This window comes from Rhopilema esculentum, chromosome 21, assembly GCF_057945365.1.
Source record: "Rhopilema esculentum isolate cy_ngs chromosome 21, ASM5794536v1, whole genome shotgun sequence".
Lineage (NCBI taxonomy): Eukaryota > Metazoa > Cnidaria > Scyphozoa > Rhizostomeae > Rhizostomatidae > Rhopilema > Rhopilema esculentum.
Window position 1 is genome coordinate 7,114,507 of NC_142835.1, and position 27,076 is coordinate 7,141,582.

Below are 27,076 nucleotides of genomic sequence, written 5' to 3' on the forward strand. Positions count from 1 at the left end.
CTTGTCTTCAGAGAACCGTCTAATGTGTTTAACTTTTGTTAGAAAGTTTTGAAAATCTTCTAAACAAGACGAAAAGTAGTTATTCTGCTTAGGAACCTATTCACCGAAAAACTACTTCTCACAGTTTGTAAACTAAATCGATATTCCCGTTCTGATTTCGGCTGTGTTTAGTTAGTTTCATTTCAACGGGAAAAGGGAAACGCCCGAACTGTACCCTTCTCATTAGTTTATTTTCATTAAATTAATTGATTTAACGACGGTAGCCCTTCAGTCATAGCTTTTTGAGAGATTCACCTCCACTGAGCTAAATTTCTTCATTATAACATTTTTTACAGTCGATTACATGAGTTTAAAGTTTTTATTATTGGCAGTTCTGATTGTGTTAATCGATGTCGTCTGTTCAACGACAGTTGAGATGTGATTTCACGTCAGCCTATCTCGATTTTTTGTAGAAAAATAGACATGCCCGCCTTTTAATGGGGAATTGCTGGTATAGCAAAAACTGTCTACATGAAACTGAGACTTTAGAGTAAATAGCTATATGGTGAGGAGCCAACTCATTCAAGGCTTCAAGGTTGCTGGTCACAATATCAGTGAACACCACCCACTAATTAAGCGATAATATATGCCAAAGACAGATTCTTCCTTATTAATTTCTATATCCAAATTCACGTTTATTAATTTTTTAAATTTTTTTTTTCCACCTAGAGCCTGAATAACCCCATATTTATCATGTGTCGAGCCACGAATCGGTTTCAATCTTATCCACCAATTGATTACCAATTTCTTTTTTTTAATCCAAGGGGTTGGTAAGACCATTAGATAAGATAGATCCATTTGTCAATTGTTTTTGTTATCCTAATGAGCGTTATCCTCCCCGCTTCTCTTGATGACTTTTCTTGATGTTGTTATTGTCTACTGTGTTAAGACTGGGGTAATAACTTTTTTCTGCTCTTTGAAAGGAAATCCACAAAATTGCCATTAAATTTGTACCCTCTGTGCGTTTTGGTGTTTGAGATTGAGTTTTTAGAAGCTTCGGATTTTGTTCTTCCTTGAATTATGACCGGTATCCTTGGTGCCCACATTAATCATGACAGTAGAAGAATTCATTCAAGTACTGTGGTAGTGGTTTGTTGTACGTGCGATCTTTCAATGTACCTTTCTTGTGTAGATTCTCATGCAATCTGCTGAGCGTGGTATTATATTACAGATGAAATCCTCTTAATCAACTTGAAGAGCCTTTTGACAAGTTTTTGGCTGGCAGCTTTTGATACAGATCCTAAACAAAACATGCACTGGAATAACCTAACTTCCATTTTGGCCTTACCTCAGCCCGTCTTGTTTCAGCCCTCTCTGCATGGTTGTTTGCCTGTCCCCGTTCCAACTAAAGGTCCCACTGGGCTCAGGCATTTTCAGCAGCATTCCGCTTCTTGCTCCTTTGGGGATTGCGCGCTATTTAAAAAACTCGACGATTCTAAAACGCATTTTTGTTAAAATGCGTGGTTTCTGTTTCTGTGTTCACCGCAAACTGCAGTTCAAGCTCAGTACTAAAAGGATGGTCTTGCATAAACTGGTAAGATAGGAGCAATGCGTTGAATCACTAGCAGACTTTTCAGGTAAATATTTATATGTTATCTTTTTATTGCAGTTTTCTCTTCGCACAATTTTAATGCTGTGGTTGCAATACATTAACCAGCCTTGTGCAAGCGAAATCTGATTCTTTGTCACGGCGTGTCATGCCCCGGTAAACAGATCAAGCGTTTCGCATAACATTTTAATAAATATGCAATGTTTGGTCAAATATTTCTTTCCTCAAGACAACGAGGTATGAAAGTCCAGTCCTCATGGGGGTATGCTTTAACCAAAACAAGTCTATTGAGGACACCAATAGCAAAAAACAAGGGCAAACAACACAAAACATAGCTTTTTGCATTATACATTCTTTTCTCTAGCCTGTTTATTTGTGTTCTCCTTAATTCGCTACTACCTTTGATTTTTCAGCCCCTATACTTTTGCCCCTTCAATAGTTTTGCTCCTTCATTTGCTGTGCACATGTTTGCGGATCTTAAGGCTGGTCTTTTTCGATGTAAAGTAACGTAATCCACAAAAAACTGAACACTGTTTATATAATATTTACACTATATAATCTACACTTAACTCGCTCTTGAAAACAATGGAAAGTAACTTGAAAGCTTCTCTCTGCAACCATACCATCACACTCTTCTCTAAAAACACGAGCACGCATCTCCAACAAACCAATAGAGTTCTCAATTGATGACGTCATAAAATTTTTTGTCGTCATTAATAAATTGCAAATACCTTTAGATTTGCAAAGTCGATTAATTACGAATTGTCAGAGATATGGCCAGATGAGCACAGGCTCCTGCCCCATCAAACTTCTGTAATTTACAGAACTTTATAAACAGAGGCAAAATGTACTTCGCAAATTTCAAATCTTTTATTGGCTATATCTAACCCGGTTTTTGACTCATTGACCTGATTTCACACATTTGGAAGTATTTCATGGAGTTATTTTATGTTATATATTCAAAATTAATTAATTGATATTCAAAATTAAAAAAATTCTAAGAATTGTTTTTGCGACTTCATACTTAAGAATGATAATGTCATGTGACGTCAAGAACACAACAAAAAAACAACGAGATAACAGGGAAATAAAAATGGTACACCGATATTTACACGCAACTTTAAACTAACGGCATGCCAACAACCCTGATGATTTATCCACGGATATGAGAATGTAAGGCAATAACATGTCCCATTTATGAAATAACAATAGAAACTACTTACATTTAATATTTATACTTACAAAGAATTAATAAAAAAGTTAATTAACAAATAATTAGGCTTTAAATCCTTCAATCTACTACTGAACTAGAACTGCTGAAATACATATATCAGTCGCTAATGCAGTATAAAGCACCTTTTATAAAGAAGCTTTTGGAATTATTAAAAAGAAACGGAACTGTTTTGCTATATTTTCAAGAAATTCTAATAAAGAACGCAAACATGTAAATTCAATTGTTCATCTTTCGTGAAAAGTTTAAAATAATGTCAGGAAGACCGATAGTGGAATTCTTTACCCTGGGTACCATTTTACCCCCGTTTTTCATCCTCTCACTCTCTGGGCTCTGGCATCCAGAGTAGGACTTCTCCAAAGCAAACATTTATGCAAACGATACATTTACAACAATCGCATCTAATCACATTAAAACACTCATTCGCATGACAAAGAAAGAGCTTTTAAATATCAGTGACTGGTCAAGGGCGAATAAACTATGTGCAAACCAAAAACAATGAACTTATGGTTATTGGTCATCGACGAAGAATAAATGAAATTGACGACTTCTCTTCGCTCGAACCGTAATTATTCTGAAATAATTATTGATGAAGCGTTAAAATAGAAGAACCAATATGAATCACTGATAGAAAAGTTAGTAGGTGGTTTATCAGACGTACATCACGCTCTTTTTGAGAGTCACCTACGCCATGGACACGTAATATGGGGCACCATATCTTCATCCGAATTTTAAGCGCATCAACATTTTTCCAAAACAGCACACTATCAATTATACAGCGCGCAAAGTTTAATGATTCATGGCCTAAAAAATGACTAAGCGTTGTGCATCTTATTTGATTTGTTCGCTAGGTTATGGTAAATAAGTTGTAGATAAACAATGCCTTGAAAGCTTGTGGAATATGTTCCAACAAAGGTGTTCTATATCAAACTATATTACAAGAAATTATAGAGATCGTCTTATTCCTAAGCTAAACTTTGAATCCACCAAAAAAGGATTTCATTACGACCCCCTTGGAAGATCGGGTTTATTAAGCTAGTTTAACTACTGTATTTATATGCCATAATTTCAACGGGGCAGCATCTAATTTATATTAATTACTGTTTTCGCTTATCTATGTCCTTATTGATTACAATTGCATTTTAGGTGAGATGGTACCACCATACATGCCAAATTCACCGGCAAACAGTAGGAAAAGTTGAGAAAAAGAAAACAATCACAAGTGGCGATGCTACATGGTGCTATACTATAGCCATTTTGCGGTGTCAACGGTACCCTTTGGCGTGTCGACGGAGAATGTTACTGGTTCAGGGTGAGGACTGAAAACTTTTGGGAATTCAACACACTTTATTCAAGTGCAAGATGATCAATTGTATGGTTGCTGCTTTAAAGAAATCTACAATACATGGCGCTGATTTCTTTATGTCTTCCATCTGCCACAGAATAGGGATTTAAGGCCTAGAGCCCGACATCAAACCATGGCTTGATGGCACACAGGGATGAGTTGTATAACTTTCTTCTGGTATGCTTTTTAATCTGATCGTGAATCAGTCGTCTCTCAAGATACAGGGGGAAAAGAATATAAAACAGAACACTAGAACACAGAATATATCTAAAGACAAAGTAATGCCTCTGGTGAAGTCTACAAATGTCTGATGGCAGTTTAAAGTTCCATTTTTTGTCTCATACACTGACGGAATATGCTCCAAAGTATTAGGTCTTGGTCCTCCCCAGCTAGCGTATGACAGAATGACCATGACAAGAAAGGCCAACATACCTCCGAACAGACAGCAACAGCTTGTAACTTTTTCCATTTTATGCTTGAGTTTATTCTGGATAGCAATTCCGAAAATCACAAGCAAACCATATGCGCCAAGGTACAGAGTCAATATAGGCATGAAAGCTGGACAAACGAAAAGGTACGTTGAACCTGTTGATGAACAAGTATTTGATGTTACAATGATATTGTTTTCAATTTAAGGAATGTTGTTACTTTAATTATTAAATTTATATATGAGGATGATTATATTGATAATTATAAACTTCAACAAATACTATCGACGCAGGGTTGTCGCCACAGAGGGGTGGGTACAGGGGGCGCTGTAGCCCCCCCAAACACTTTGTCCGTCGGCACATAAAGGGTTTTTAACGAGCAAACGAAGAAATGCTTTCTCACCCTGTAACCTTTTTGCAACAACTGTAACGTATTAATATTTCTGTAGTAGTTAAAATTTCACAGTATGAAATTTATAGAAACGCGCAAGAGCAGCATATAAGATTATTTATCTTTAGGCCACACCCTTAAAGAGTGAGACTCGCCCTGTTTGTCGGAGAACATAATTTCTGCACCCCTCCGAGGAATTTGTTTAGCTTCCCCCCTGTATCCAATTTTGAATGAAAAATATATAACGCGACAGCTTTATATTTCGGCAGAAAAATAAATAGGTGTAAACCTAAATAAATAAGAAATCTATAATTGCTTATTTATAGGAAAATCTGTCATAAAAAGGTAGCAAACTGTTCATTTCTTGTTCATTTGTAAATTTGATATTGGCATGCTGAAGAAAATTCAGGCTTTGATTAATATCTTAAAAAAGAAGTAGGTATCATAAGAAAAAATTACGTCTTTGTTATTAATCGATGTTCTGACGTTTTATACTCTAAAAGAGTGTCAGATGAAAAGCTTCAAAGACACTGAAAAGCTTAAGTTTTGTGCCACCAAAAGATTGCGTGACTTAATTATATATCATTCTCGAATAATTCATATAAGAGTTCTTTAGGACCTTCCTGGCTGTTGCGGCCTCGACATAGCCCAATTAAGCACGGCCTACTCGAATTAACTGTTTTTCTGTTGAAATGGCTATTTCCAGAATTAGATGTTTCTGCAGTGTGTAATTTGAAATGAAACATATGTTGTTCGGTAGTTGGTAGAGTGAAGGAAAGTTTCGAGAATCCCAGGTTCGAGAATCAAGTATATTACGTTCAGAAAATTTGAGATCACATACACGCTTTCTTGTTATAAGCATGCTTAAATTTAATGACTACAAGGCTTTCAAAACATATAATGCGAAACTTGCATTTGTTTTGCTTTCTGAAAAAAAAATTCTTGATTAAGCTTGAGCCTTGCATTATTCTTAAATTTTTTGCATTCAATAGAAATAGAAAAATAAAAAGAAACAAAGGGAAAAAAAGTTTCGAGCATAACCCGTAGGTAACTTGATAATGGCCTATGCTTGAAACGTCGTTTCTAAAACTGCTCTTATTTTTCTAGTACAATTTTACCGTACTTTCAAGTCACTTTGTCGCATTATATTGTACGACGCGCAAGCTAACATGTTCATGGAATCTCAGTTTGGTATCCACTTACCCATGTAAATGCATGTTACTGACAGCAAAAATACGAATGTCAAGAAAACTGCTACAGCTAAAAAACAACAGTTTTGATCTCAAGGTATCGTTAAAAAAAAGATGTCATAAAACAAACATTATTTAAACTATAGAAGTATGAGGTGTTTATTAGATGCTTCTTGTGACGGAAGGCCCAAGTACTGCATCATGTGTCATGGGATTTAAAATACTATAATAAAGGGAGGGGGGGTATAAGAGAATTTCGGCTTCACAGCCCTGGTCTTTTTTCTACATGCGGTCTACGGATTCGGCAAAGGTTTCGTAAGAAGCGTCTTGCGTTTTTTGGTGCAAATTGGCTTTTTGCGTTCGCAGACTGCGGCTTTTGGCTTATTTTTACACAGTTTGTGGCTTTTGGACCCCCATAATAGGCCCCCATGATAAATTAAACTGTTAGTGAAAATAAGATTATTACATATTTTCATGTAACAAGATTTCACTAAAATAAGTCGTTTTTAATAAATAAATTGCACGTTATGCACACAAGGTAAATTTCATAAGAATCAATGCCCTTTTCGTTTTTCAAAATGGTAATGAAATTGTTGATTTTCTTACTTTGGTGATTTAGAATTCTATTGAAAAATGAGTATTTATGAAATAGTTACCACTTTTATCCTTGGAGCACTTATTCCGATTCTCCAACGTTCTTTGGTTTACCTGATCTGTGATAGGTTTGAAAAAGATGCGAGTGTAAGATATCTTTTTAGAAGAGAACAGTTTTGTAAGTAATTAGCATTTAGTTTTACAAACCAGAGAATCCGTGGAAAATATTTTAAACCAAATGAGATCACATAAGTGTCATATGGTATAAAGACTTCTGAAATGTGTTGAATAAGCGAAAGACGATCGCTAAAAACCTGTGTACAATACTGCCAAACAGGAAACCGCCAAAGTTCGTAGGACTAAATCAAATATTTAAAACTTTTCGTTCTTTCCACGCATGACACCCTCTGATGTCTTTGCTACGGTTCTTCCAAATATTGTGTACTTAAACCCCCCTACTGCTTGCTTGAATCTAGGGTCGTATTTTATGGAAAGAAAATTTTTGTTTTGTTTTTTGCTTTGGAAGACTATCTTGATTCCTGCTAAAATAAAAATCTTTGCATATTAAGGGGGCAAGGGGGTGAGGGGAAGAAGCAAGGGGCAAGAGGGCGTGGTCCCTACCAAATGCTCAGATTCTCACATTGTTTGTGGTAATAGCCAGTTGTAGAATTGAAAGGGCCAGCCACAAAAGCTACATACGACTGTCATTGGTTAGATTAACCAACCATTGCCACGTACAAACGGCAAGGCTAATTTCAGACACACTTACAATTAAATGGGGCGTTTCCCCAAAGTGACAGTGTGTGAGTCTCCAAAGGTTGCGGCCCAACTCTTGCCGTGCTCGTCTTTGCCCCTCTAATCTTCCCACCCTGTCTACACCACTGTTAGACTACCCAAAGGGCCGTTCGAAGTACCAACTCTCACCGGCTTACCTGAAGTTTCTACCTCAACCGCAACGGATAAATCTTGACCTTCATGGTCAGTAGTTGCACCTTGAATGTCTATGACATCTTCGTTATTGGAAGTCGAGGCATTCTGTGTATCTCTGCTAGCGCAAAATCCGTCAATTGTAAAGACTGTTTGGCCAATTGCGTCCCTGTAGCTCGGAGGGGGTGATAGCTCATTTTCTCCGTTTTCTTTTAAATACTTACTTCTTAACTCTAGCTGTACTTTGCGACTTAATGCTCCCATCATCCACTCCTAAAAATAAACAAAAATTTTTATCTTAGCTTCTCTTTGCGAGATCCGTAACTGTCCTGAATTTCGCTGAAATTGTTTCGCCGATTCTATAGGTAAAAGTAAAATCAAAATCTAAAAGACCCTTAAACCTTAAGACAGTAAAAGTTATTGCAAGCGAGGTTTGTCATTCCAAGATTACCTGGGCTACGACTTTTTTACATGTAGAAATAGAATGATGATCCATATTTGAATAGCTTAGTAGCTACTTCAAAACAAATTGTTTTCTGTGTAAGCGAACGTAATCAACGTAATATATGTTTAAATTAGGTTGAATGGAATCCCCATCATAGGGGATTCCTATTCAATACTTTCCTTGCTAGAAGCTAACTGCATATGGTTGTGTCATGCTATGGCGCACGTTTCATAGAAGCGCCGAACAAAAATCACTCAAGCGGTAAAAGGGCAAAAAGACTATTCCGCATAAGGAAGATTATCGAAAGTTAGCATAGTTTTGAAAGGTAAGTTATTTTTTTACCTTGCCGTATTAGTTTCAAAAGTTTTAAGCCAAAAATTGTTATTAAATACATGGGCTCCGACAAAGGTTGAAAAGTGGGGGGGGGGGGCAAGGGAAAATTTAACACCAGATTTACAAAAGATTTTGAAAAAACTCTATTGTTTTGCAAAAAAGTGGGGGGGGCAAGGCCCCCCCGGCCCCCCTTCGTCGGAGGCCCTGAAGTAGGGTTTCAAGATTGTTAAAATATTTTTTGCTGCCGACCTTGTACGACCACTCTGGCTGCTTTCGGGTTTATTTGCGAAAAATCCACAAATAATTTCAAGATTAGGTTTATTAAGTATTTTCTAAGTGAAAAGGTATATGTAAGCAAGTACTCTCACTGTAAATTCATTTTTAGTTCCCCGGGGAGTTTTTTCAGCACTTTAAGGAGGCCTTACAAGAGAGGGGGGCTAAATTGAGAGAGGGGGCTTAATAAATATTTTGTAATAAAGAACCATTTATAGTGGTAAACTAATTTTTGTTATTTGCGAAATAAAAAACATCAAATCAGCCTTCTATATCAATAATATTGGCATCTTCATCGTTATCAATTATTAACTCTAAAATATTTTCTTGGGCCATATCGGGCCTCTTACATGACCCGTGCTTAAGGCCTCCTTAATCTTTGTCTTTGGATCTTTCTTGACTGGAAGTGACATGGTGTGATTTGATGCAATGTATTGAACGAGAATAAAAAGCAAATCTCTGTTTTTCGTCAAGTTTACTTGTTTTGGCATCAATGAAACTTTTTTTCGGGGGGGGGGGGGGGGGGGGGCTTAATTGAGAGGGGGGCTTGAAGGGGATTTGCGGTATATCATTATGACAATTTGTTAAATGAACACTATCTACTTCGGCAACCCCTCTGCATAGAAGTGTAGCAGCCAAGGCCTCTGAAACAACGATCTTGTGCAAATTGTGATAAGAGAATAAAAATCTGCACAACTACACAGTTTGATATGCTCAATAAGATGGGGTCGGGACCCAGTCTGAGAAATACCCCTAAAAGCTATTTTTAGAATGTTTAATTGTTCCCAGACTCCTAAATTGATTATATCTATAACTTTGTTGAAAACGAAATTATTGATATGAAAATTAGTACAAATGCTAATCACAACACGGTAATGTGATTTAGATTTACATCCATCGTCAAAATACCCTCAGTGCTATTTTTAGACCAGCTTATCGTTCCCAGACCTCTAACACGCTTATCTTTACAACTCCGCTAAAAAGAAAATCAATAGCAAGCAACTTGATTTAGATACTAATTACAGTACACTAAAAGGATTTGGATTGATACGCATCTTCAAATTGCCCCACAAACTTTCGAAGCTGCTAGCAAAGTTTTTTGAGAACATTTGTATGACATTTTCATAACAAAAAATGGCCAAGGACATTTTTAAAACTTTTTTGCTTCAAATTTTTAATGAGCCCCCTTTCTATATTATGCCCCCCTCTCTTTTAAGCCACCCCTCTAGAACTGAAAAAAGACCAAAAAGCCCCCAGGGCTTTATAGAGCTTCTACGGTATTTCTATGGGATGACCGTCAGTGCCTACTGTTGGTAATTGTGAAGGAGCATCAACCGAACACGAGGTAGAGTCGTGCAGTCGCGGTCCTCCTTGTTCAAGATGGGGAATGCGAACTCTGCTGCAAGTGCTACTCAGCCGTCGCCTAAACCACCCTCGGGTGGCCAATCTGTTACCAACATGCCGCCAGCACCACCTATGACTGCTCCTTCACCACCAGTGGAAAGCAAGGCTGACACTCCTGTTGAAGAGGTCAGGAAAAACCCTGGAAGTTATGAGGACATTCACAAGAAGTGCAGAGGTAAAATATAATATAAAAGGCCTAATAAGGAACACCCTTACATCGTTTAATAATAGAGCCAAAACATTATTGTAAATGAAATAGATTTCGCAAAAATTTCTTAGATAAATTCTGCAAAAATTTCGGCCACTAAAACGCATTCTTAAAATTGAACAATAAATGCTGATTACAGCCCAAACTAGAATGTTTGGCACTTTTCGACGAGATCTGGGGTGTGCCAGAGGCTCTGAAACGAAAATATTGTGCGACAAATTGGGTGGAATATTTTCAGGTGTAGGCGGAAAATGCGCTACACAGTTTATTCGTATACTTGGAATATAATTAGCATCCAAGTAGCTCAGCTGTAAGATGAATTCTGCCATTTACTAGAAGAATACTAAGCAAACATAGCAATAGCAGTCCATGGCCTGTTATTCAGACTTAAATAAACCGTAGCATAAAATTTACTAGTGAAAAATGCAAAAACCATCCAGGCTAGATGCAGCAAGGTTTCTATAATGGTTTCAAACTTTAGCATCATAAAAAGTGCATGTTTGCCAATGTATGTTTTGCCATGACAATAATGATTCCTCCAAGAAATAGTGATAAATATACACCAGGAATTAGTAGACCAAAATAGCGATGAACATTTTTAGAAAAGTTTGCATTAAGATGAAGGAACCTACAATTAGGTTCATACTGAAGAAAATTTGTTATATATGGGATTTTTTATACCTCGGAAATTTGTACAGAATTAAGCGTAATAACATCTAAGGAGATCAAATTATGAAGATAAGTACCATTGTTCAAGAATTTTAACTAGCAGAATTCAAGGGGCCAGACATTTTTTATCATACCAGAAAATTAGTTTTACTCGTGTCCAGGTTTCACAATACAGGATTCCACTGTAGATTGGTCCTATGGTCATTTCGAAGGTTTTTACTTAATCAGCAATCCTGATAAGGTGTTGGCTCTGTTAAGAATTTTACATTTATGCTGACAAAATGTTTGAACTAGAAGACCCAGATGCAGATGGGATGATGGACAAGACTTTGTCACTCTTCTTGCCAATCAAGCCAACATCTTTTTCTTTTCCTTGTAAAACTAGTGTCATTATTCAAATCACAGGCCAGGAATTGGTTATGGAAACAGCAGACATTGCTGTCATTTTAGAATTGCAAAAAGATGCTTAAAGGCCCAGGAATGATGAAATATGATGCTACTGTGGAAATTTAGAAAAAATATAAGCCATTGATCATTGGTTTCAGCATGTTTTCATAATGCCAATTTCACTAATCTCTCCAGATTTGTCCACTGTTCTGTACTTGAAGTCTTTTTTAAGCCTGTGGGTGCTTAAGTGACTTTGAGGTTGATCAGAAGTTTAAAGATTTCTGCATGATTGGCCCAAATATGATATAGAGAAAAGAGGCACATGAAGCAAAAAAATCATTGAAATTTATTTTTAATATCATAACTGCCATAACCAAACAAGCGTTTCTTCCAAATTCCCAGACCTGTATTGGCCGATGCAAGAAAGTAATTTGTCGTTTAAGAATTTTGAACTTGAGTGTAAAGATTTGAATATTATCCATGACAATATCCCCTTGTTGTTGATAGAAATGAAGGGAATTTGAAGCGTGTAAAGAAGCCTTGCAAATTTATGAAACATTGTCTTGAATTTGCTGTCAAATATATTAAATAAGAAATTCTTGCACCTAGATTTGATGCCAACACCATATGAAGGCTTCAAGCTTGTTGTCAATAAAGGACTGAGCAATCATTTTCAGATCAGCCACACCCTTAATCTCAGTGCTACAATGCCAAGCTCATACCATTTTGGTGCAACTTATGTTGGAACTAAACAGATAAGTCCAGCAGAGGTAGGTTTTGGTATATAATGAATGTATTCCACAAACACGTTTAAGATGGAATTTCACAGAATTCTGCTTAATCAGTATGCTGCTTTTTTCAGCTTAAGTATTTTCACTCTAAACCTTTTAACAGGGTTACAGACTCTGAATCAATACCTAATGTTATTAGGAAGTATCCCTTCTTGTGAAAAAGTTGAATTTATTGAATCTAAAATTGGTCTAGATACTGACAAATGAGCACAGCAGCTCCTTCTATGTCAAATTGTTTTAAATTGGTCTTGTTGGTTTTAGAATTAATGACTTTTAGGTAACCCTTTTAAAATCTTTAAAATTTATCACATATTGAACTGATTTGAAATTTTAGGCTAGTATGGTTTTCTTCTTGATATCTCAATTAAATAATTCTTAAAAGATATTTCATGACACTTTTGTTTTACCACACTAAAGCAACAAATGTCATAAAAAGTCATTTTGTGTTGTTTCTTCTATGATTGATAACAACTTTATTTGTTGACTGTAATTAACTAATGTAACATTTTATTTTTCTGAAATGCTTAAAGTACGAAGTTTTCATGGCTTTGAAAATGCAAACATTTTAAGACTATATACTAAAGTTTTGACCATTTTAAAAATCAGACCTTAGACTAAGCAGGTAGACTTAAATTTAGCAGTTTTGTCATCAGAACATATTTTCACCAGGTTGGAATTTCTATAAATTAGATATATAGCATAGATGTATATATGCATTGCAAAAAGTGGTAAGGTGACAAATGGTAGGAACTATAAACCATGGAAATGATATCAATTTTTAATGAAACTATACACTAACTCGTGATCTGCAGTGCTCTTGTGACAACTTTTCCACCACACAAAGAGCTCCTTGTTCCCACCATTTGTCTCTATCTGCCCACAAGGCCTGATCTTCTTTTATCTTAAAATTGTTACTACCTTTTTCTTGCATAAGTATATTGGAACAGTTATTGAAGAAAATTTGTTTAATGCCTATGATTACCTATTATGTATATTTTTTGAATTTGATGATTTGACTTGTAATAATTCAACATTCATTTAACTTTTAGGCATATCCAGTCATACTAGGTGACATTGACAATTCTGGGAGTCTAAGTGCACAAATTATTCACCAGTTTTTGCCAAATTTAAAAAGCAAGTTAGTTGTTCAGGTAAGCAATTTTGCAATTGTTTGTTTTTTGCCAGTTGCAATTTGCCATTAGAGTATCAAATTACATATATATATATTTAAAATATTTTAGTTATTAATTGAATATTAATTTAAACATAGGAAAATTATAATCATTATAAATTTGAATGCATACAGCACCAATAAATTGAGCTGTTTAGAACAGAATTTATCTATTGGGTACTCAAGCAGGTCCTTGCCCATTGTGATCCTGGACTTCCAAAATGCTGAGCCTATATCTGCCCTGAAAAGTAAGCAACTTTCAATTTGAACACCTTTTTGTCATTTAGTTATAATAATAATAATTATAAATATTTCAGTTATTGTAAGGTTAAACTGAAAATGTAAGGTTAGACCCTTTAGGACAGTTTCTGAGGGCTTCTGAGAGCTGTGCATGTGGGATTTTCTTACATTGTAATTTTTTTTCTCGTTCCCTGACTGATAGAAAACACCAGTTCTGGGTTTTTACACACTACAGTCCTGTTTATAGCACAACAGCAAGGTCATTTAGGTCACCATTATCACCAACATAATAACCAGTATAAATCTCCTGGAGGGAATGATATCTGCCTGCATAGACTATGTAAATGATTTCTTGAGTTAAAGGAGGCAGACTATTTTTAAACTTAGTTCAGCTGATTTGATTGCCCATGTATTTCTGTCCTGTTGTCAAAGTCCCATGTTTGTCACATTGAACTTGTAAATCTCTTTAATACTAGCATAAATCCAGGGCTCTGCTGGGCTGTTGACAAACAAGGCCCACACAAAAGACAATAGCTGCAGCGAGGGACTGAATATGAATGGGCTGGTTGTGTGTTTTTGAATTAGTTATTCAGAGATGTTTATTTTAAAAGACGACAGTTCAGTTGTTAGAATGCCACCCAAATCCTTTGGTAGAACAATTTTTTAACCCAAAACTGGCAAGTTTCATGGATTTTATACTTTAACCTGTTAAGGGAGCATTATTTCTTTCTCTGTCTTCATAATGGTATAAGGATGCAGTGTTAAGCATGGTTCTGATTATTTGTAATCATTTTTCAGACGCAAAAGTCACAGTTTTCAATGATACAAGCTGATTCTGAATACAGAGGAAAAGATTTCACCAGCACCTTAACTCTAGGCAACATTGATGTTATCAACGAATCTGGTATTGTTATTGCACATTATTTGCAGAAGTTAATGCCTCGTCTTGATATTGGGGCTGAACTTCTTTACCACTACGGAGCTGGACAAGAAGCAGCTGCTCTATCTTTATCAGGTCGTTACACTGCAGATAATTGGGTCGCTGGTGGCACATTAGGCCAGTCAGGATGGCACACTAGTTATTACCACAAAGGCAACGAAAACGTGCAGGTGGGAGTAGAGTATGAATACAATTCTAGAGCTCAAGAGGGTTGCGTTAGTTTAGGCTATCAAGTGGACCTTCCTAAGGCTAACTTTACTTTTCGTGGACTGGTTGATACCAACTGGACTGTGGCTGGCTTTTTCGAGAAAAAGTTGCCTCCTCTTCCATTTACCTTTGTGTTAAGCGGTATGATTAATCATCAAAAAAATACAAGTAGATTTGGTTTCGGATTATTGATTGGATAGAAATCTTTCTTTCCATATAGATATTAGCAGTAGTGCAGAATTTCTTCATCAATGTTCAAAATATCTTTGCAAATGCGTTATTTTTAAATATAACTGTATAGTCCTAAGATGTGAACTTCAATAAACAATGTCACGAGTGATGTTAGTTAGCATGTGGATGAGATCCGCACCCATTTCATCTTATTTCTTATAATTTTCAATGGCATATCGGTATTTATATACATGTAACTCCTTCCTTTCAAATAGTACCGTGGAATGGAATAAGAGTGTTGTACAAGCCTTACAAATTGACATTTGAAGGCTTCCCTCTCTCTCCTTAGTTCTTTAGAAGGCCTTCTAAGCACAACATGTACCGTCAGTCTATCTAAACACAAGCAACAGCGAAAACATAAGTTTTTTGGTCCACCACGACGTCAGGGGAGGTTTGCAAGTGTGTCGAAGAAAGTTTGAAAAAGTTTAGGGTTTTATGGGGGGTGGTAGTTACCAAAGAACGATATAAAATTAGAAGTTTCTAATTTCTTTTGAAATCTAGCTCTCAGACGCCTATATGCGTTACCCCAAAAATCATTTTCCTTGTAAAGACTTTGTAAAGATGAAAATTCTTGACTGCTAGTTTTGACCCACCTTAGAACTATGTACGACCCACCTTAGAACAGACACATGCTTTGAGTGTTTAAGAGATATTGATATAGCGTATGTTTTGAATCACGCTTAGAGTAAACAACTTTACTAAGCAGATATAAATTTTTGAATGAATGTTATATTCTTACTCATCAGATGTGCCAAAATTGTTTACAGAAAAGCGTATCTTCTGCGTTATTATCTAAATTTTGTTCTTAAATGCTATGTTGTCAGATCTTTACTTGCTCCACAAATGCTCCGGCGAAAATTAAAGAGCCACTCCAGCCCAAAAAATTTTTCTGAGATTTTTGCATAAATTGGTAGTTAGTCGAGAAAAAGAAGCCATCGTGAATTTTTTTTTTGAAAAGCTTAACTCGTTTTCCAGATATAGACGCTCAAAGTTGAGAATCGCCGTAAAAATACGACAAAAGTACCTTGTGACGTAAGAAGGGACCATTGTTTCAACATTCGGCGCTATTGTTGTAGAGCTGATGAAGAAGCGCGAATCTTCATTTAAAAATCAGAAAACTGTCCTGCCAAAACAGACTGCATCAAAAGCAACATTCCATGAAAGTCTGTCAACATCCTCATGTCTCTGTCTCGCTGGCCTACTTTGCCAATTTGACTTCTCTGTCAGAAAGATTCGTGCGATAAAAAACTTCCATATTCGATCAGAATATCAAGACTGATGAGCGATACTTCTCGCTTTATATCGATTCCAGATAAAAGCCTGGCCTTCTAATAAACATGCCGCTGCTAGGCCCTGTTTACCATTTCGCTAGGTTCTCGTTGACCCTTTGGACAGCCGATGATACTTGCCGCGAACTTACCGAGGCCGAAAATGCCTGTGACGTCAATCCGAAGATCTCCGATAACACGGTTGAAAAACAATTCAACTCAATGACCAATTTACAAACGCTAATAACTACAAAACGGCTAAAGATATGAAAAAAAATAACAGATTCGTTTTCAGGAGGTCTGATTTCATCATATTCGGAAATAAAAATTTTGGGCTGGAGTGGCCCTTTAAGAAAGTGAAATCGATTGATCTAGATCTGCCAATTGGTTTATCTTTGATTAAAGGACAAGTGACACGCTTTTGGCGCCAAATTTTTTTTTTCTTTTAACTTAAAGTAAAATGCTGTATGAGAGTGTTGTTGAAATATTTTTCCTTTCTGATTTCATTTTCCTACTTAAAAACCCTTTTCAAATTATGGCGGGAAATGAATCACGTGACACCGTGACGTAGATTGTGATAATCTGTTGTTGCTGCTACTGGTATACAGTGCAATATTAATGTTTACAACACGCTTCTAAACGAATTTAGTTCGTCTGGACCTGTCGCGTCGTGTTTTGCAGACTCTCTAATAATGACAGGAAAATTCCGAGTTATCACAATGTACGTCATAGGGTCACGTGATAAAAAGCAAAATCGCGCCTCCTGCGCCCCCTGATTAGAATTTTTTGTTCTAAACCAGGAAAAACTTACTTCTAAACGATGATCTATAAGTTAATGAAAAGAAAAGATAGGGTGAAAAGTGTGTCACTTGTCCTTTAAGGTGCATTTTGTGAGCATGTAACCAAGTCTGGTTAATCTGGTGTTGTACTGTTCTTTTCATGCTTAATTTAGTATTTTTCATTCATCACTGCCTCTCTTTGAATATTTTTGTAGACTTCAGGCCAAAGTGTACTTCAGAGGGTAAGCAAGAAAATGCTATTGGGTTCTTCAAAAAGATTCAAATTTTTGCTCAGTTCGTTTTTTACGTCTGTGGCTTATAAATTTCAGTTTCCAAAGGGGGCGTTCTGTTTTCTTTTCAACATATGCTTGGCCTCACAGTGGGCCTTCTGTTTTCTTTCTACGTTTGTCCATTTGGTAAATAAAAGGAACACCTAAAAATTAACACAAATTAATAACCAAAGAATCCATTAACTACTAATACAGAAATACTGAAGTTAATATAAATCATATAATACAGTCACTAATTGCTTGGGGCACTTTAAAAATCTCGAAAGTGAGCTATTGAGCTAAATGTCCCGATGCATGATGTTACAAGTTAACTACAGTAACAATATAATAGGTAGATACATGCAAAAAAACTATTCAAACATCAAAAGTAAAAGTTACATGTAATGATGTATATAAATCTTCAAGGTAGCAGGAGAGCTGGGTAGTATCTGGATAAATTAATGTAAATCGTCCTTGATTATAAACCGAAGCAGAACGTGCCAAAAAATAATTACGAGCCGCGGCTTATAATCGAATAGATACGTTTCTACGTTTTCAAGTAATTAATTGAAAAAGATTTTCAATTCTTTTGTAAGACGCAAGTTATTCTCAAAGGAGGATATTTTGATTGAAAAACAATGCATTCAATCCGCCTGACCCTCGGGACGAAGAAACGTGAACACAACTTGGATGTGCATCCTTAGTTTCATTTCGTTTGCTGTGCGAAATGAGATGCTGTCTTGACCTGTATCAGGAAAGAAGCGAGAGTTTATTGCACAGAAATAGTGGTAAGTAGCCTTGTTTTTTTTAATGAAATCTGTCTAGCTGTTATACCGTGGTGCTCAAGTTATTGGCAAGGTTACCTCTGGATCAAGCACTGTTCTGGCGGAGATATGTCAAATCATGCTAGTTCGCACCAGGCAGTTGCATCACTGAGTGAAGTTACTGTTTGAGAAGTGTTAATACAGGCATATCGAAGGCCAGAAAGGTAGGATACTTTAACCATTTTTAGAGTGTGGAATATGAAGAAATGTTGTCGGATCCAAGTAGGGATAAAGGGATATTGTTCCACGTGCATCGCACTTTGGGCTGCTTTGACTTGAAGATGTGTCGCATGTTAGAAGCATCTGCAATTCACCTATATGCTTTCCACATTACATCCCGTTTGCAAGTTAACAATGCTTCAAAAGTCCGTCGCGTTTTGATCCATGCTCTGAGGTCGGGAATGAATTAGGGTATGAAATAAGGGGGGATTATAGTCAAGTCCAAAATTTGATAGACGGGGATAAGGAGCGACCTCTTTTATAGTTTGAAGAGTTTTAGAAAGTGATCGCAAGGACATTCCCACTTTTTAATCGAAGGTTTTTGTACAAGGAAAAAGAGGGTTGAAACTGGCTGACAGCTACTATGGTTATTAGGAGGTCTCGTACCTTTCCATAAATTTTAAAAATCCTTTGTTTCCATAGAACAATTCCTTTCGCTCCTATTGTTGTCAATCCTTGGCGACAATCCAATAGATCTATCCTTTTTACATTCATTCATTATTCATTCATTCATTTATCAATCAACCCTAAATACATTTCTACATAATTATTGTACAACTACTAATTTACAAGAAACCGTACAATATTAAGGAGAATACACTACTTTGGAAATTTAAAATCGACTTATTAAGGAGGAGCTCCCTAAATTGGTAAAACTAATCGAGAGCCCAACCCCCAATAAAAACAAAGAAACAAAATTTAAAACAGCAGCAGCAACAATAAAACACGTTTCTGAAATGGGCGGTACTCGTGTGCTACTGATGTTGATACAGGGCCGTAAATCCCGGGGGGACTGGGGGGACTGGACCCCCCAAAAAATCTGGAGCAAAACGATTTTTTTGGAGAAATTACCAACATTTTTCTTGGAAGAAAGAATCCCTGGTAGCCGGGTTAGAACCAAACTACGTTCTCTGTGTTATTGCAACAAACCTCAGCCACTAAGGTTATTTTGGTAAGCAGAGTGGTTTTTATAATTTTTACAATATAAAAACTTACCGTTTTCTACCGTTTTCTACCGTTTTATTTTTGAAAACAGAGTATGAAATAAAAAGAGAGCAATCTGTCATTTTATTTGACCTATTTACTAACTTAATTACGTACATTTCTATTGTTTGTCTATTATTTACTTTTATTTAGTAAATCACTTTTTGTAACATTAAAATGTATTCATTTTTGATGCGTAAACATGGCCTACTGAGATCAGTCAAAATAAGGAAGACGCACATTTCTGTTCAGAAAGTAAATTTCTACCAATCAATACAACAGTGTCCCATATTTCCCCAAAGTCTGTCTCTAAGGTTTAAGCATGACTCTTCCCCTCCAAAATTTCACCCAATAAACAATGATCTGTGTTCTTCTGAGAAACGCCAAACTTTCTATCCTGAGCGATTCTAGTATTTTATTAAATTTAGTCTGGGGGATGCTTTTTTAGCCTTTCTAGAAGGTAAAATTTCAAAAATTTTCTTCCTCGTCGGACCCAACCATGGTGGGTCCTCCTACGAGAGTAAACTTGATTCTTAGCTCCCAAGGTTCAATTTCTTGGGGCCGTCTCTGAAAAATGTTATCCATCCAATCATACACACAAGTCAATGTACTAAGGAATATCTGTAAATACCTTCTATAGAGCAGAAAGTCTTAAGAAATCCAAAAATATTGACTTTTGTTTTTAAAGTAATTTGCCCCTCAACTGTTTCCATAACACATACCATAAATCCCTTGTGGCGCCATGACCCACTGCATACTTTATATTCATTCGCTCTGCTGACCCCCCCCCCCCCCCCAATTCACATGACAGATTTACGGCCCTGTGTTGATATATGTTGATGACAATATGGTTCTTGATAGCTGACAAACGAAGGCCGTCCGAGGTTATTTTGTTCAAGAGTCACTCAGGAAGAAACATTCTGAGGTAACATGTATCTCTATAGACATCAGAGGCTCACAATAATAGTATTTTCAAACGGAGATTACCGGAAAAAACACTGTAAAGTGCCCCAAGGACTGATTCTGGCACCATTCATTGCCTTAGCTTTACCAAACATTGATAACTGTGTTGATGCACCCTTATTAAAAGTTTTGCTTCAGAAATATGCCAAATATCATAATTTGGTACAGCCATCCAATGCATTTATAAAATCCAGTCAAATCAGAATTCAATATAATTTAAACATCAACATCGAACCCAGGGTGCATTCCATGTAGTTAGGCCTGAATATGTCCGGCGTGGAGTTACCACAGATCGTCGGCATGATGATTGAACGAAGTTTTGTGTTTTATGGGAAACCATTTTTGGGAAACCATACTTTCAAAAAGATTTATCAATTAATCAAAATGCAACTTAACTCGAAGGCAAATCACTCTTGGCGTACAAGATTTCCACCAAAATGAAAGGATGAATGTATACGGATTTACTAAGAAAATAGAAGGATTTCCTCCAAAGGTGTGCAGATCCCACAGACCAATACCAAAAATCTGAGTCTTGGATAAGATCCTAGAGATTTGATGAAATGCGAATAGATGGGATGTGACAATATGTTTCTCGTACCGCAAAATTTTGAAGATGACATGCAGAATCATGTTGTTACCAGTACAGTCTCATACCTGTGACGTGAAACATTTTCATTGAATCAACAGCAAATTCTGTATTCAGTATACATAATTAGGTCTTCAGTGGAAAAGTGACATGTCTAATTTCTATTCAGTTTATCAGTATGTTTATTTCATAATACTTATTTTTCTGGCAGTTTGGGACACTTGAAATATATTCTTCTCAAGCTCTCAAAAAGCCAAGTCATTGTATTCAGATCGAGACAACTGCAGCTTACTCCTTTGACAAAAACAAATACTACATTTTGTTTGTTGTTGTAACTATATACCTCACATGACATATGTAGAATTATAAAAGAAAGACAGAAGTACAGTTTTATTTGAAATGAAACCTTAAATTGACTGAGTAAATATGGCTTAACCAAAGCAATGCTGTGTGCAAGTCTTTTAAAAACTTTGGCCATAAGAATTTTGAACTGTTTATGCTTGAAAAAATTTTTACTATCCGAAATCTAAACAAGATAAGTGCATATATGTATAATCAAAATTGAAAGTTTTTCTTAATGACAATGAAATATATGCCGAAGCATAACTTGTAATTACAATTGGAATTTGAGCTGAATAAGCAGATCCTGAATTTAGTCAAGTTGGTAGTGGTAGGAATATGTTCTCAAATTTTGTTTACTAAATAACACTGGATCTGTGAATGAATAGATCCACACAAGTAAATCCTTGGTGACATCAAAGGATTCTGTAAATCTGAACACCAAAATGAAATGAGTATGGATCAGTGCAGTGGGGATAAATTACAAGTCTTTCTTTCACTAGTTTGCAGACAAATCCGTTTAGTCTAGAAGGGGCTGGTTGCTAGAACTGGGCTGAAAGTCTTGACAGAACCTTGCTCATTGAATTCAATTGGCACAGCAAGCCAGCCAAGCTACAGAGCAAACTTATCATAGCTAAAAATTGTGCTTTTTAGATAAACAGCCCATTAAATGGCATAAGAAGTGACCATATAGTCAACCCAATCTGTTTTTGTAAAGCCAAAGAATCTGTTCCTGTGCACAAAAGTTCAAGTCTGTCATATCATGAATAGAAACTCAAGCTTATGACACTATTACTGACTAAACTCAGAATTCAACTTATAACAGATTTGAACTGTATATAATGATTTATTTATGGTAATATTTATATACTATGAACAAAAGATACTGGGAAAAGTCATCTATGACTTTACTTCCTTGATTATATTAGCAAGGTTTTGCCTCATTTTCTCAATAGCTAGTTTCTCAGTTTCATGTCTTTGCTTCATGATCTCTAATGCTGAAACCCTGTCACTCTTTTCAGATGAAGATCGTACTTGGTCTTGTCCATTTGAAAGTCTTCTGGTTCCTTTCCCAATTTTAATGCTTCTTGCATATTCCAGTGCCTTCAAACAAAGTCAAAATTTAATGAGATTAATGAAATCAATTTCCCAAAAAAACAATTATTAAATTCGGTTGGAGCTATAGAGTTCTCAAGTGTGATGTCACAAAAAAACTATTTTTAAAACTTTTGAATTTTGACCACATAACATAGAAGTAAATTTGAAATACTTCCAAATATGCAAAAGCAGGCCATTGAGTCAAAAACCAGGTGAGCCAATAGAAGATTTGAAAATTGTTAACTGGTGCTGTTATTTTGGCTCTGTTTATAAAGTTATGTATAGAGACCTAACTACAGGCTAGGTTTGATGAGGCAAGGGCCTGTTCTCATCTGTCCACAATTCTGACAATTTGTAACACCTTTGAATGATTTCGCAAATCTAGAGGTATTTCACAATGCTCCTTCAGGTTAAGTTATCAAAATTCAAAATTTCCAAAAACAAAATTTTGTGATGTCAGCACTTGAGAACTTTATTGACCATTCAGTGAATATTTTAAATACAATAAAGATGTCACACAATAATATCCCCTTGCCCAAGAAAGATGTCACATATTAGGTGTTAAGAAACTGTTTGCCATAGGTCACTTTGGTAGCAACTTTTAAAAAAAAATTATTCCTGGCACTGTTCAGAATTGACTTAGGTTCAGATAATTTGAAAAGAAAAATAAAATAAAATTTAAGTACCATGCACATAAATACACAAATGTGAGCATAGCATTTACAGATAGATATTTTTTCTGCTCATAGACAACTGGAAGTAGCTAGAGATTTTAATTTTTTTAAAAATTTTTTTGGAGAAAATAAACAGACTAGATACCTTCTTTATGTAAGAGCTGCTTTCTTTACATTTTGATCTTATTTGAATAGAATTTGTTTTTTAACAAAGCAATTTTAGTTAATATAGAACGGTTGCAAGAAGCACTTTTGAGTAAGGGTATTCATCTTGAAACATAATATGTATTTGATATTTATTCACTTGAACCCAAATCCTTGCACCTCTAAGAAAATTCCTCTTCCATACAAATTTCAAATGTCTTTATATAGTATTTTCGTATACTTATATTTTGTTCCATTCCCTGCAACTAGTCTTCGTTTAATACTTAATATATACTTTTGATAGTTTTTTGTGGCTTCTGTATGTATGTAGAAGAAGAATTTTCAAAATGAACTGAACTCAACTGAACCAAAATTGCTCTAATTTCTCTGCTCTACTATTCTACAAAAAGAAAATCTTACAGCTGTTCTTTTTGACTCCAACTGGCGATCTTTGATTGTTGGCATAGGGGCTGACTTGGCTTTCTTCACCACCAGCCGCTGTTTGTTATATGATGAAACAGCTGATGCATAATCTTTCAGCTTATCTGCTCTTGATTTCTATAAATTTGATTAAGTTGTTTTACTTTGAATTTTCATTAATAATATGTCACCTCACAGTGCTTAATATGGGCACTGCTTTATCTGCCAAAATAGTATAATGTATATAGCCATAATAGCTTTAACCCCTTAAAACCCCTGACCTCCCAATAATCTACACACTGAATGATAGCAAGGGGTTTACCACAATTTGTTTTCGAATTGGCAAAATTCTCAGTAAAATCAGCTGAGGCTCAAGTTACAAATTATCTTCATTCAAGTCTCCATTTGGTAATATTTTCTTTCCAGACTGACCCCCAGCCTCAACCCCATTTGGGAGTGTCAAGTCACACAACACGATGTAACCTGTAATTAATTATGAAATTCATAAGTAATGTATATAACAAGTTACCCATTTGGCAGTTCTCTTCTATCCATTGGTTACTATAAAGTTTGATACATAGTTCAGAACAAAAGCTCAATTGATATTTTGCTGAGCAACCTTACCTTCTCTAAATATTCTTCTGATGCTTTGTCAGGTCCTAAGGATCTTTGAAGCTTTATTTCTTTATTCAATGCTTTATAATCTTTTAAGCTGTATTTTTTATATGAAACTTCCTTCTTTTTGCCAAGATGCTGGGCAGCATAACTTGTCTGGCCATCATTTGGTGATGTGTTTTGCTTGTCAATATTAAGATAATGTCTTTTTGCATAACTTGAGTTCCTGGTATCTTCTTCTTTTTGAATAGATAGATGGTTTGTCCACTGGTGCAACATTGGTTCTACATTTTCTGTTACGCTACATTTGTTTTGGATTGGGTAAGATCCAGCTTGTAAATAACCTGATGAATATTGCATTTCTGAGTTATAATCATCCACAATATGCGGCAAAGAAGAATCTAAAATGTTATTTTTCAAGTTTAATTCTTCCTCTTTAATCATATTGTCAAGCCTGGAAATCTGAATATCTTCTCCAAACCTGTTTGTGTCTGTCAGATTTTGTGGCATCATGACATGAGTGTTTCTCTCCTTTGGAACAAAATCATTTTCATATTCAACAAAATGTTTATCCCTTACTTCTGGCTGCATAATTAATCCAATATCCCTTTTCTGTTTCAATTCATAATTTTCAATTGGTAAAATGTCACTTCTGTTACTTTGCAAAGGTAGACAAGAAGTATTGTCACCTGCTCTGTTTTCTATCTCATTTGACCCTCTTTTTTCTGACAAGAACTTCTGACAATAAGAACCTTGACTTTTTTTACCAACCTTTATCCTATTTTTAGCAATAAATTTTGGAACAGGCTCTTTATATTTGAAACCTGGTTTTGGGTTAAAATCTTTTCTGGCTGTATCTTCACCAAGATCAACTTGTCTTTTCCTTTGATTACCCAAATCATTATGATTATCTTGAACATTTTCTTGCTTCTGAAAGTGACTTTCACCAGCATGTGATAAATAACCATCTTGATCAAAATGAAAAGGGGGCTCATTGCCTTCCAGTTCGTGTCCGAAATCTGGCATTTCTAATGAATCAGCGACTCCTGTTCTTTCCATATTTCCAAAGTCTTCCTCTAACTTCTTATAATGTCTTTTCAACTCTTCTAGTCTATCAACTTCGTCATCTCTATCAACATGAATATTATCTTCATCGACAGCTGTTTCCAACATGCTACTTCTCTCTTTATTTACAAACTTTATATCTGTGTTTTCATCCACTTCATAATGACTCTCGATATCAGCACTCTTGCCTTCTCCTAAAGTTAACATGTCAAACTTTTGTGATTTAGTGTCCGTTGACGATGACACAGGTCTGCCGACATCACGTTGAATATTTCCCAACCCAAGTGTTTCATTTTCCGAATCCTCCATAAGATACTCAAAATGCTTATCAGAATGAACAGCAATATTATCGCTCATATTCAAAAGATGAAAACTGTAAATGATTCGTTATTTATGCTGGCATCTGGAACACTCACCAAAAACATTCAAAATTTAGGCCATCCTGGCTTCAATCTGCTAAGACAATTTGGGATCCTTTGTAAGAAAATAAATAAGACAAGGTCCCTTTCTTTGAATATTCCCAGAACTTAAAGATAAGCAGCTCTAATTGTTAAGAAATAATCTACACTAACACAAATGATCCTGAAAACACCTCGTGGAAGAAGAAAATCGCGTACAAGTTCAATGACCGGCCATTTTGTTTGCTTTTGTTGACTCTCAAGTAGCATTGTCAAGGAGACAACAAATGGGAATAAACTCATTGTTGTAAAACAAAAGCACGCACCTAAACACCTAACAATTTTTTCACTTTTCTAAGAAAACTCACTTTGAATTTTCTTGTCTTGAAAATTTAATCTCAATATTTTTGGTTCGAGGTTGGCCTGGGCAGGATTTATAAACTTTGTTAACAGTTTTGTGAACAATATCAAATCTGTGATGTCCTACTGCATTTGCCATAATATTTCGTATTTAACCATAAATTTGTGTGTAAAACGGTAATTAAACCAGAAAATGTTGTATTTTTCCCATTTAACACATGTATTAATATGAACATTACATAACAAAGACCGAGATACAACTTCTTTTTCTTTTGGGGGGGGGGGGCAACCCTGATAAATAAGTGTAAAATTTGGGCTAACGCCCCCCCCCCCAGTATCTCGGTAATCTTGCTACATGACGAAAATCAGTACAGTTTACAAATATTCTTTGAAGGATCCACTACCAATCAAAACCTAATCTATTTAGAACACCTTTTACAAAATTTCAATTTTAAATTGAAATATTTTGGCAGAATATAAAGAGTTTGCCCATCGTTTAGCCAGCACCAGGGCCGTAAATCCAAGGGGGGACGGAAGGGACTGGACCCCCCAAATCTGGAGCAAATGATTCTTTTTCAGAAATTATCGTGATTTTCTTTTAAAGCAAGGAATCCATGGTAGCTGGGCTAGAACTAAACTAAGTTTTTCTATGTTATTGCAACAAACCTCAGCCACTATGTCATGGTGTCAAGTGCGAAATGTCTATTTTTGATGACTGTGCTCAAAGGGCAAATCGCCCCAAATATCTTATACACCGGTCCACCCTTGAATAAATCTAAATAAATATGTCAGAAAAGAATCGTTTAAGTCACCATAAATCTCGACAAATCCAAATTACACAAATGTTCATTAAAAGCCTTTTTATAAATATCTAACTGAAAATCTAATTCTTAAAGTTCCTCATTTATGGATCTCTATTAGTTGAATTATGGAACCAAGATCTCCATAATAGCTTCTTAATTTAACTGCACATTTAGTGACATGAAAATAGCATAGACACAAAAAAAGAAATTCTGAGTTTTTTTCTCACTGTATCTAGAAAAAAAGGCAAGAGACAAACAGGGCAAGAATTAAAAGT

At 35.7% G+C, this 27,076-nt stretch overlaps 3 protein-coding genes across 3 annotated transcripts; 1 reads left to right on the forward strand and 2 right to left on the reverse strand.

Moving 5' to 3' along the window:
• Positions 1-4,137: 4,137 nt before the first annotated feature.
• LOC148957666 (uncharacterized) lies at positions 4,138-9,158 on the reverse strand. The gene is made up of 5 exons (XM_089115045.1): positions 9,096-9,158; positions 7,700-7,967; positions 6,830-6,886; positions 6,187-6,243; positions 4,138-4,749 (listed from the first exon to the last, which is right to left on the reverse strand). The coding sequence occupies exons 1-5, from the start codon at positions 9,156-9,158 to the stop codon at positions 4,367-4,369; spliced, it is 828 nt and encodes a 275-aa protein (XP_088971171.1). The 3' UTR covers positions 4,138-4,366.
• Positions 9,159-10,083: 925 nt separating this feature from the next.
• On the forward strand, positions 10,084-15,764 carry LOC148957667 (mitochondrial import receptor subunit TOM40 homolog). The gene is made up of 4 exons (XM_089114978.1): positions 10,084-10,324; positions 12,023-12,183; positions 13,254-13,355; positions 14,414-15,764. Exons 1-4 carry the CDS (start codon positions 10,126-10,128, stop codon positions 14,960-14,962), a joined length of 1,011 nt encoding a protein of 336 aa, XP_088971104.1. The 5' UTR covers positions 10,084-10,125; the 3' UTR covers positions 14,963-15,764.
• A 5,434-nt stretch (positions 15,765-21,198) lies between these two features.
• LOC135684157 (uncharacterized) lies at positions 21,199-25,908 on the reverse strand. The gene is made up of 3 exons (XM_065199580.2): positions 24,185-25,908; positions 23,561-23,698; positions 21,199-22,328 (listed from the first exon to the last, which is right to left on the reverse strand). The coding sequence occupies exons 1-3, from the start codon at positions 25,595-25,597 to the stop codon at positions 22,125-22,127; spliced, it is 1,755 nt and encodes a 584-aa protein (XP_065055652.2). The 5' UTR covers positions 25,598-25,908; the 3' UTR covers positions 21,199-22,124.
• Between the last annotated feature and the right edge of the window lie 1,168 nt (positions 25,909-27,076).

Excerpts from the sequence above, each read along its gene's own strand:
- LOC148957666 (XM_089115045.1), bottom strand. The coding sequence starts at position 9,158 with ATGTCACTTCCAGTCAAGAAAGATCCAAAGACAAAGATTAAGGAGGCC. Across the intron at positions 6,887-7,699 it reads GGTTGAGGTAGAAACTTCAG|ATCAGGTAAACCAAAGAACG; the intron begins GTAAGCCGGTGA and ends AACCTATCACAG. Across the intron at positions 4,750-6,186 it reads AGTAACATGCATTTACATGG|GTTCAACGTACCTTTTCGTT; the intron begins GTAAGTGGATAC and ends GTTCATCAACAG.
- LOC148957667 (XM_089114978.1), top strand. The coding sequence starts at position 10,126 with ATGGGGAATGCGAACTCTGCTGCAAGTGCTACTCAGCCGTCGCCTAAA. Across the intron at positions 10,325-12,022 it reads CATTCACAAGAAGTGCAGAG|ATTTGATGCCAACACCATAT; the intron begins GTAAAATATAAT and ends TCTTGCACCTAG. Across the intron at positions 12,184-13,253 it reads AACAGATAAGTCCAGCAGAG|GCATATCCAGTCATACTAGG; the intron begins GTAGGTTTTGGT and ends TTTAACTTTTAG.
- LOC135684157 (XM_065199580.2), bottom strand. The coding sequence starts at position 25,597 with ATGAGCGATAATATTGCTGTTCATTCTGATAAGCATTTTGAGTATCTT. Across the intron at positions 23,699-24,184 it reads CAGAAGAATATTTAGAGAAG|AAATCAAGAGCAGATAAGCT; the intron begins GTAAGGTTGCTC and ends TCAAATTTATAG. Across the intron at positions 22,329-23,560 it reads TGGAGTCAAAAAGAACAGCT|GCACTGGAATATGCAAGAAG; the intron begins GTAAGATTTTCT and ends CTTTGTTTGAAG.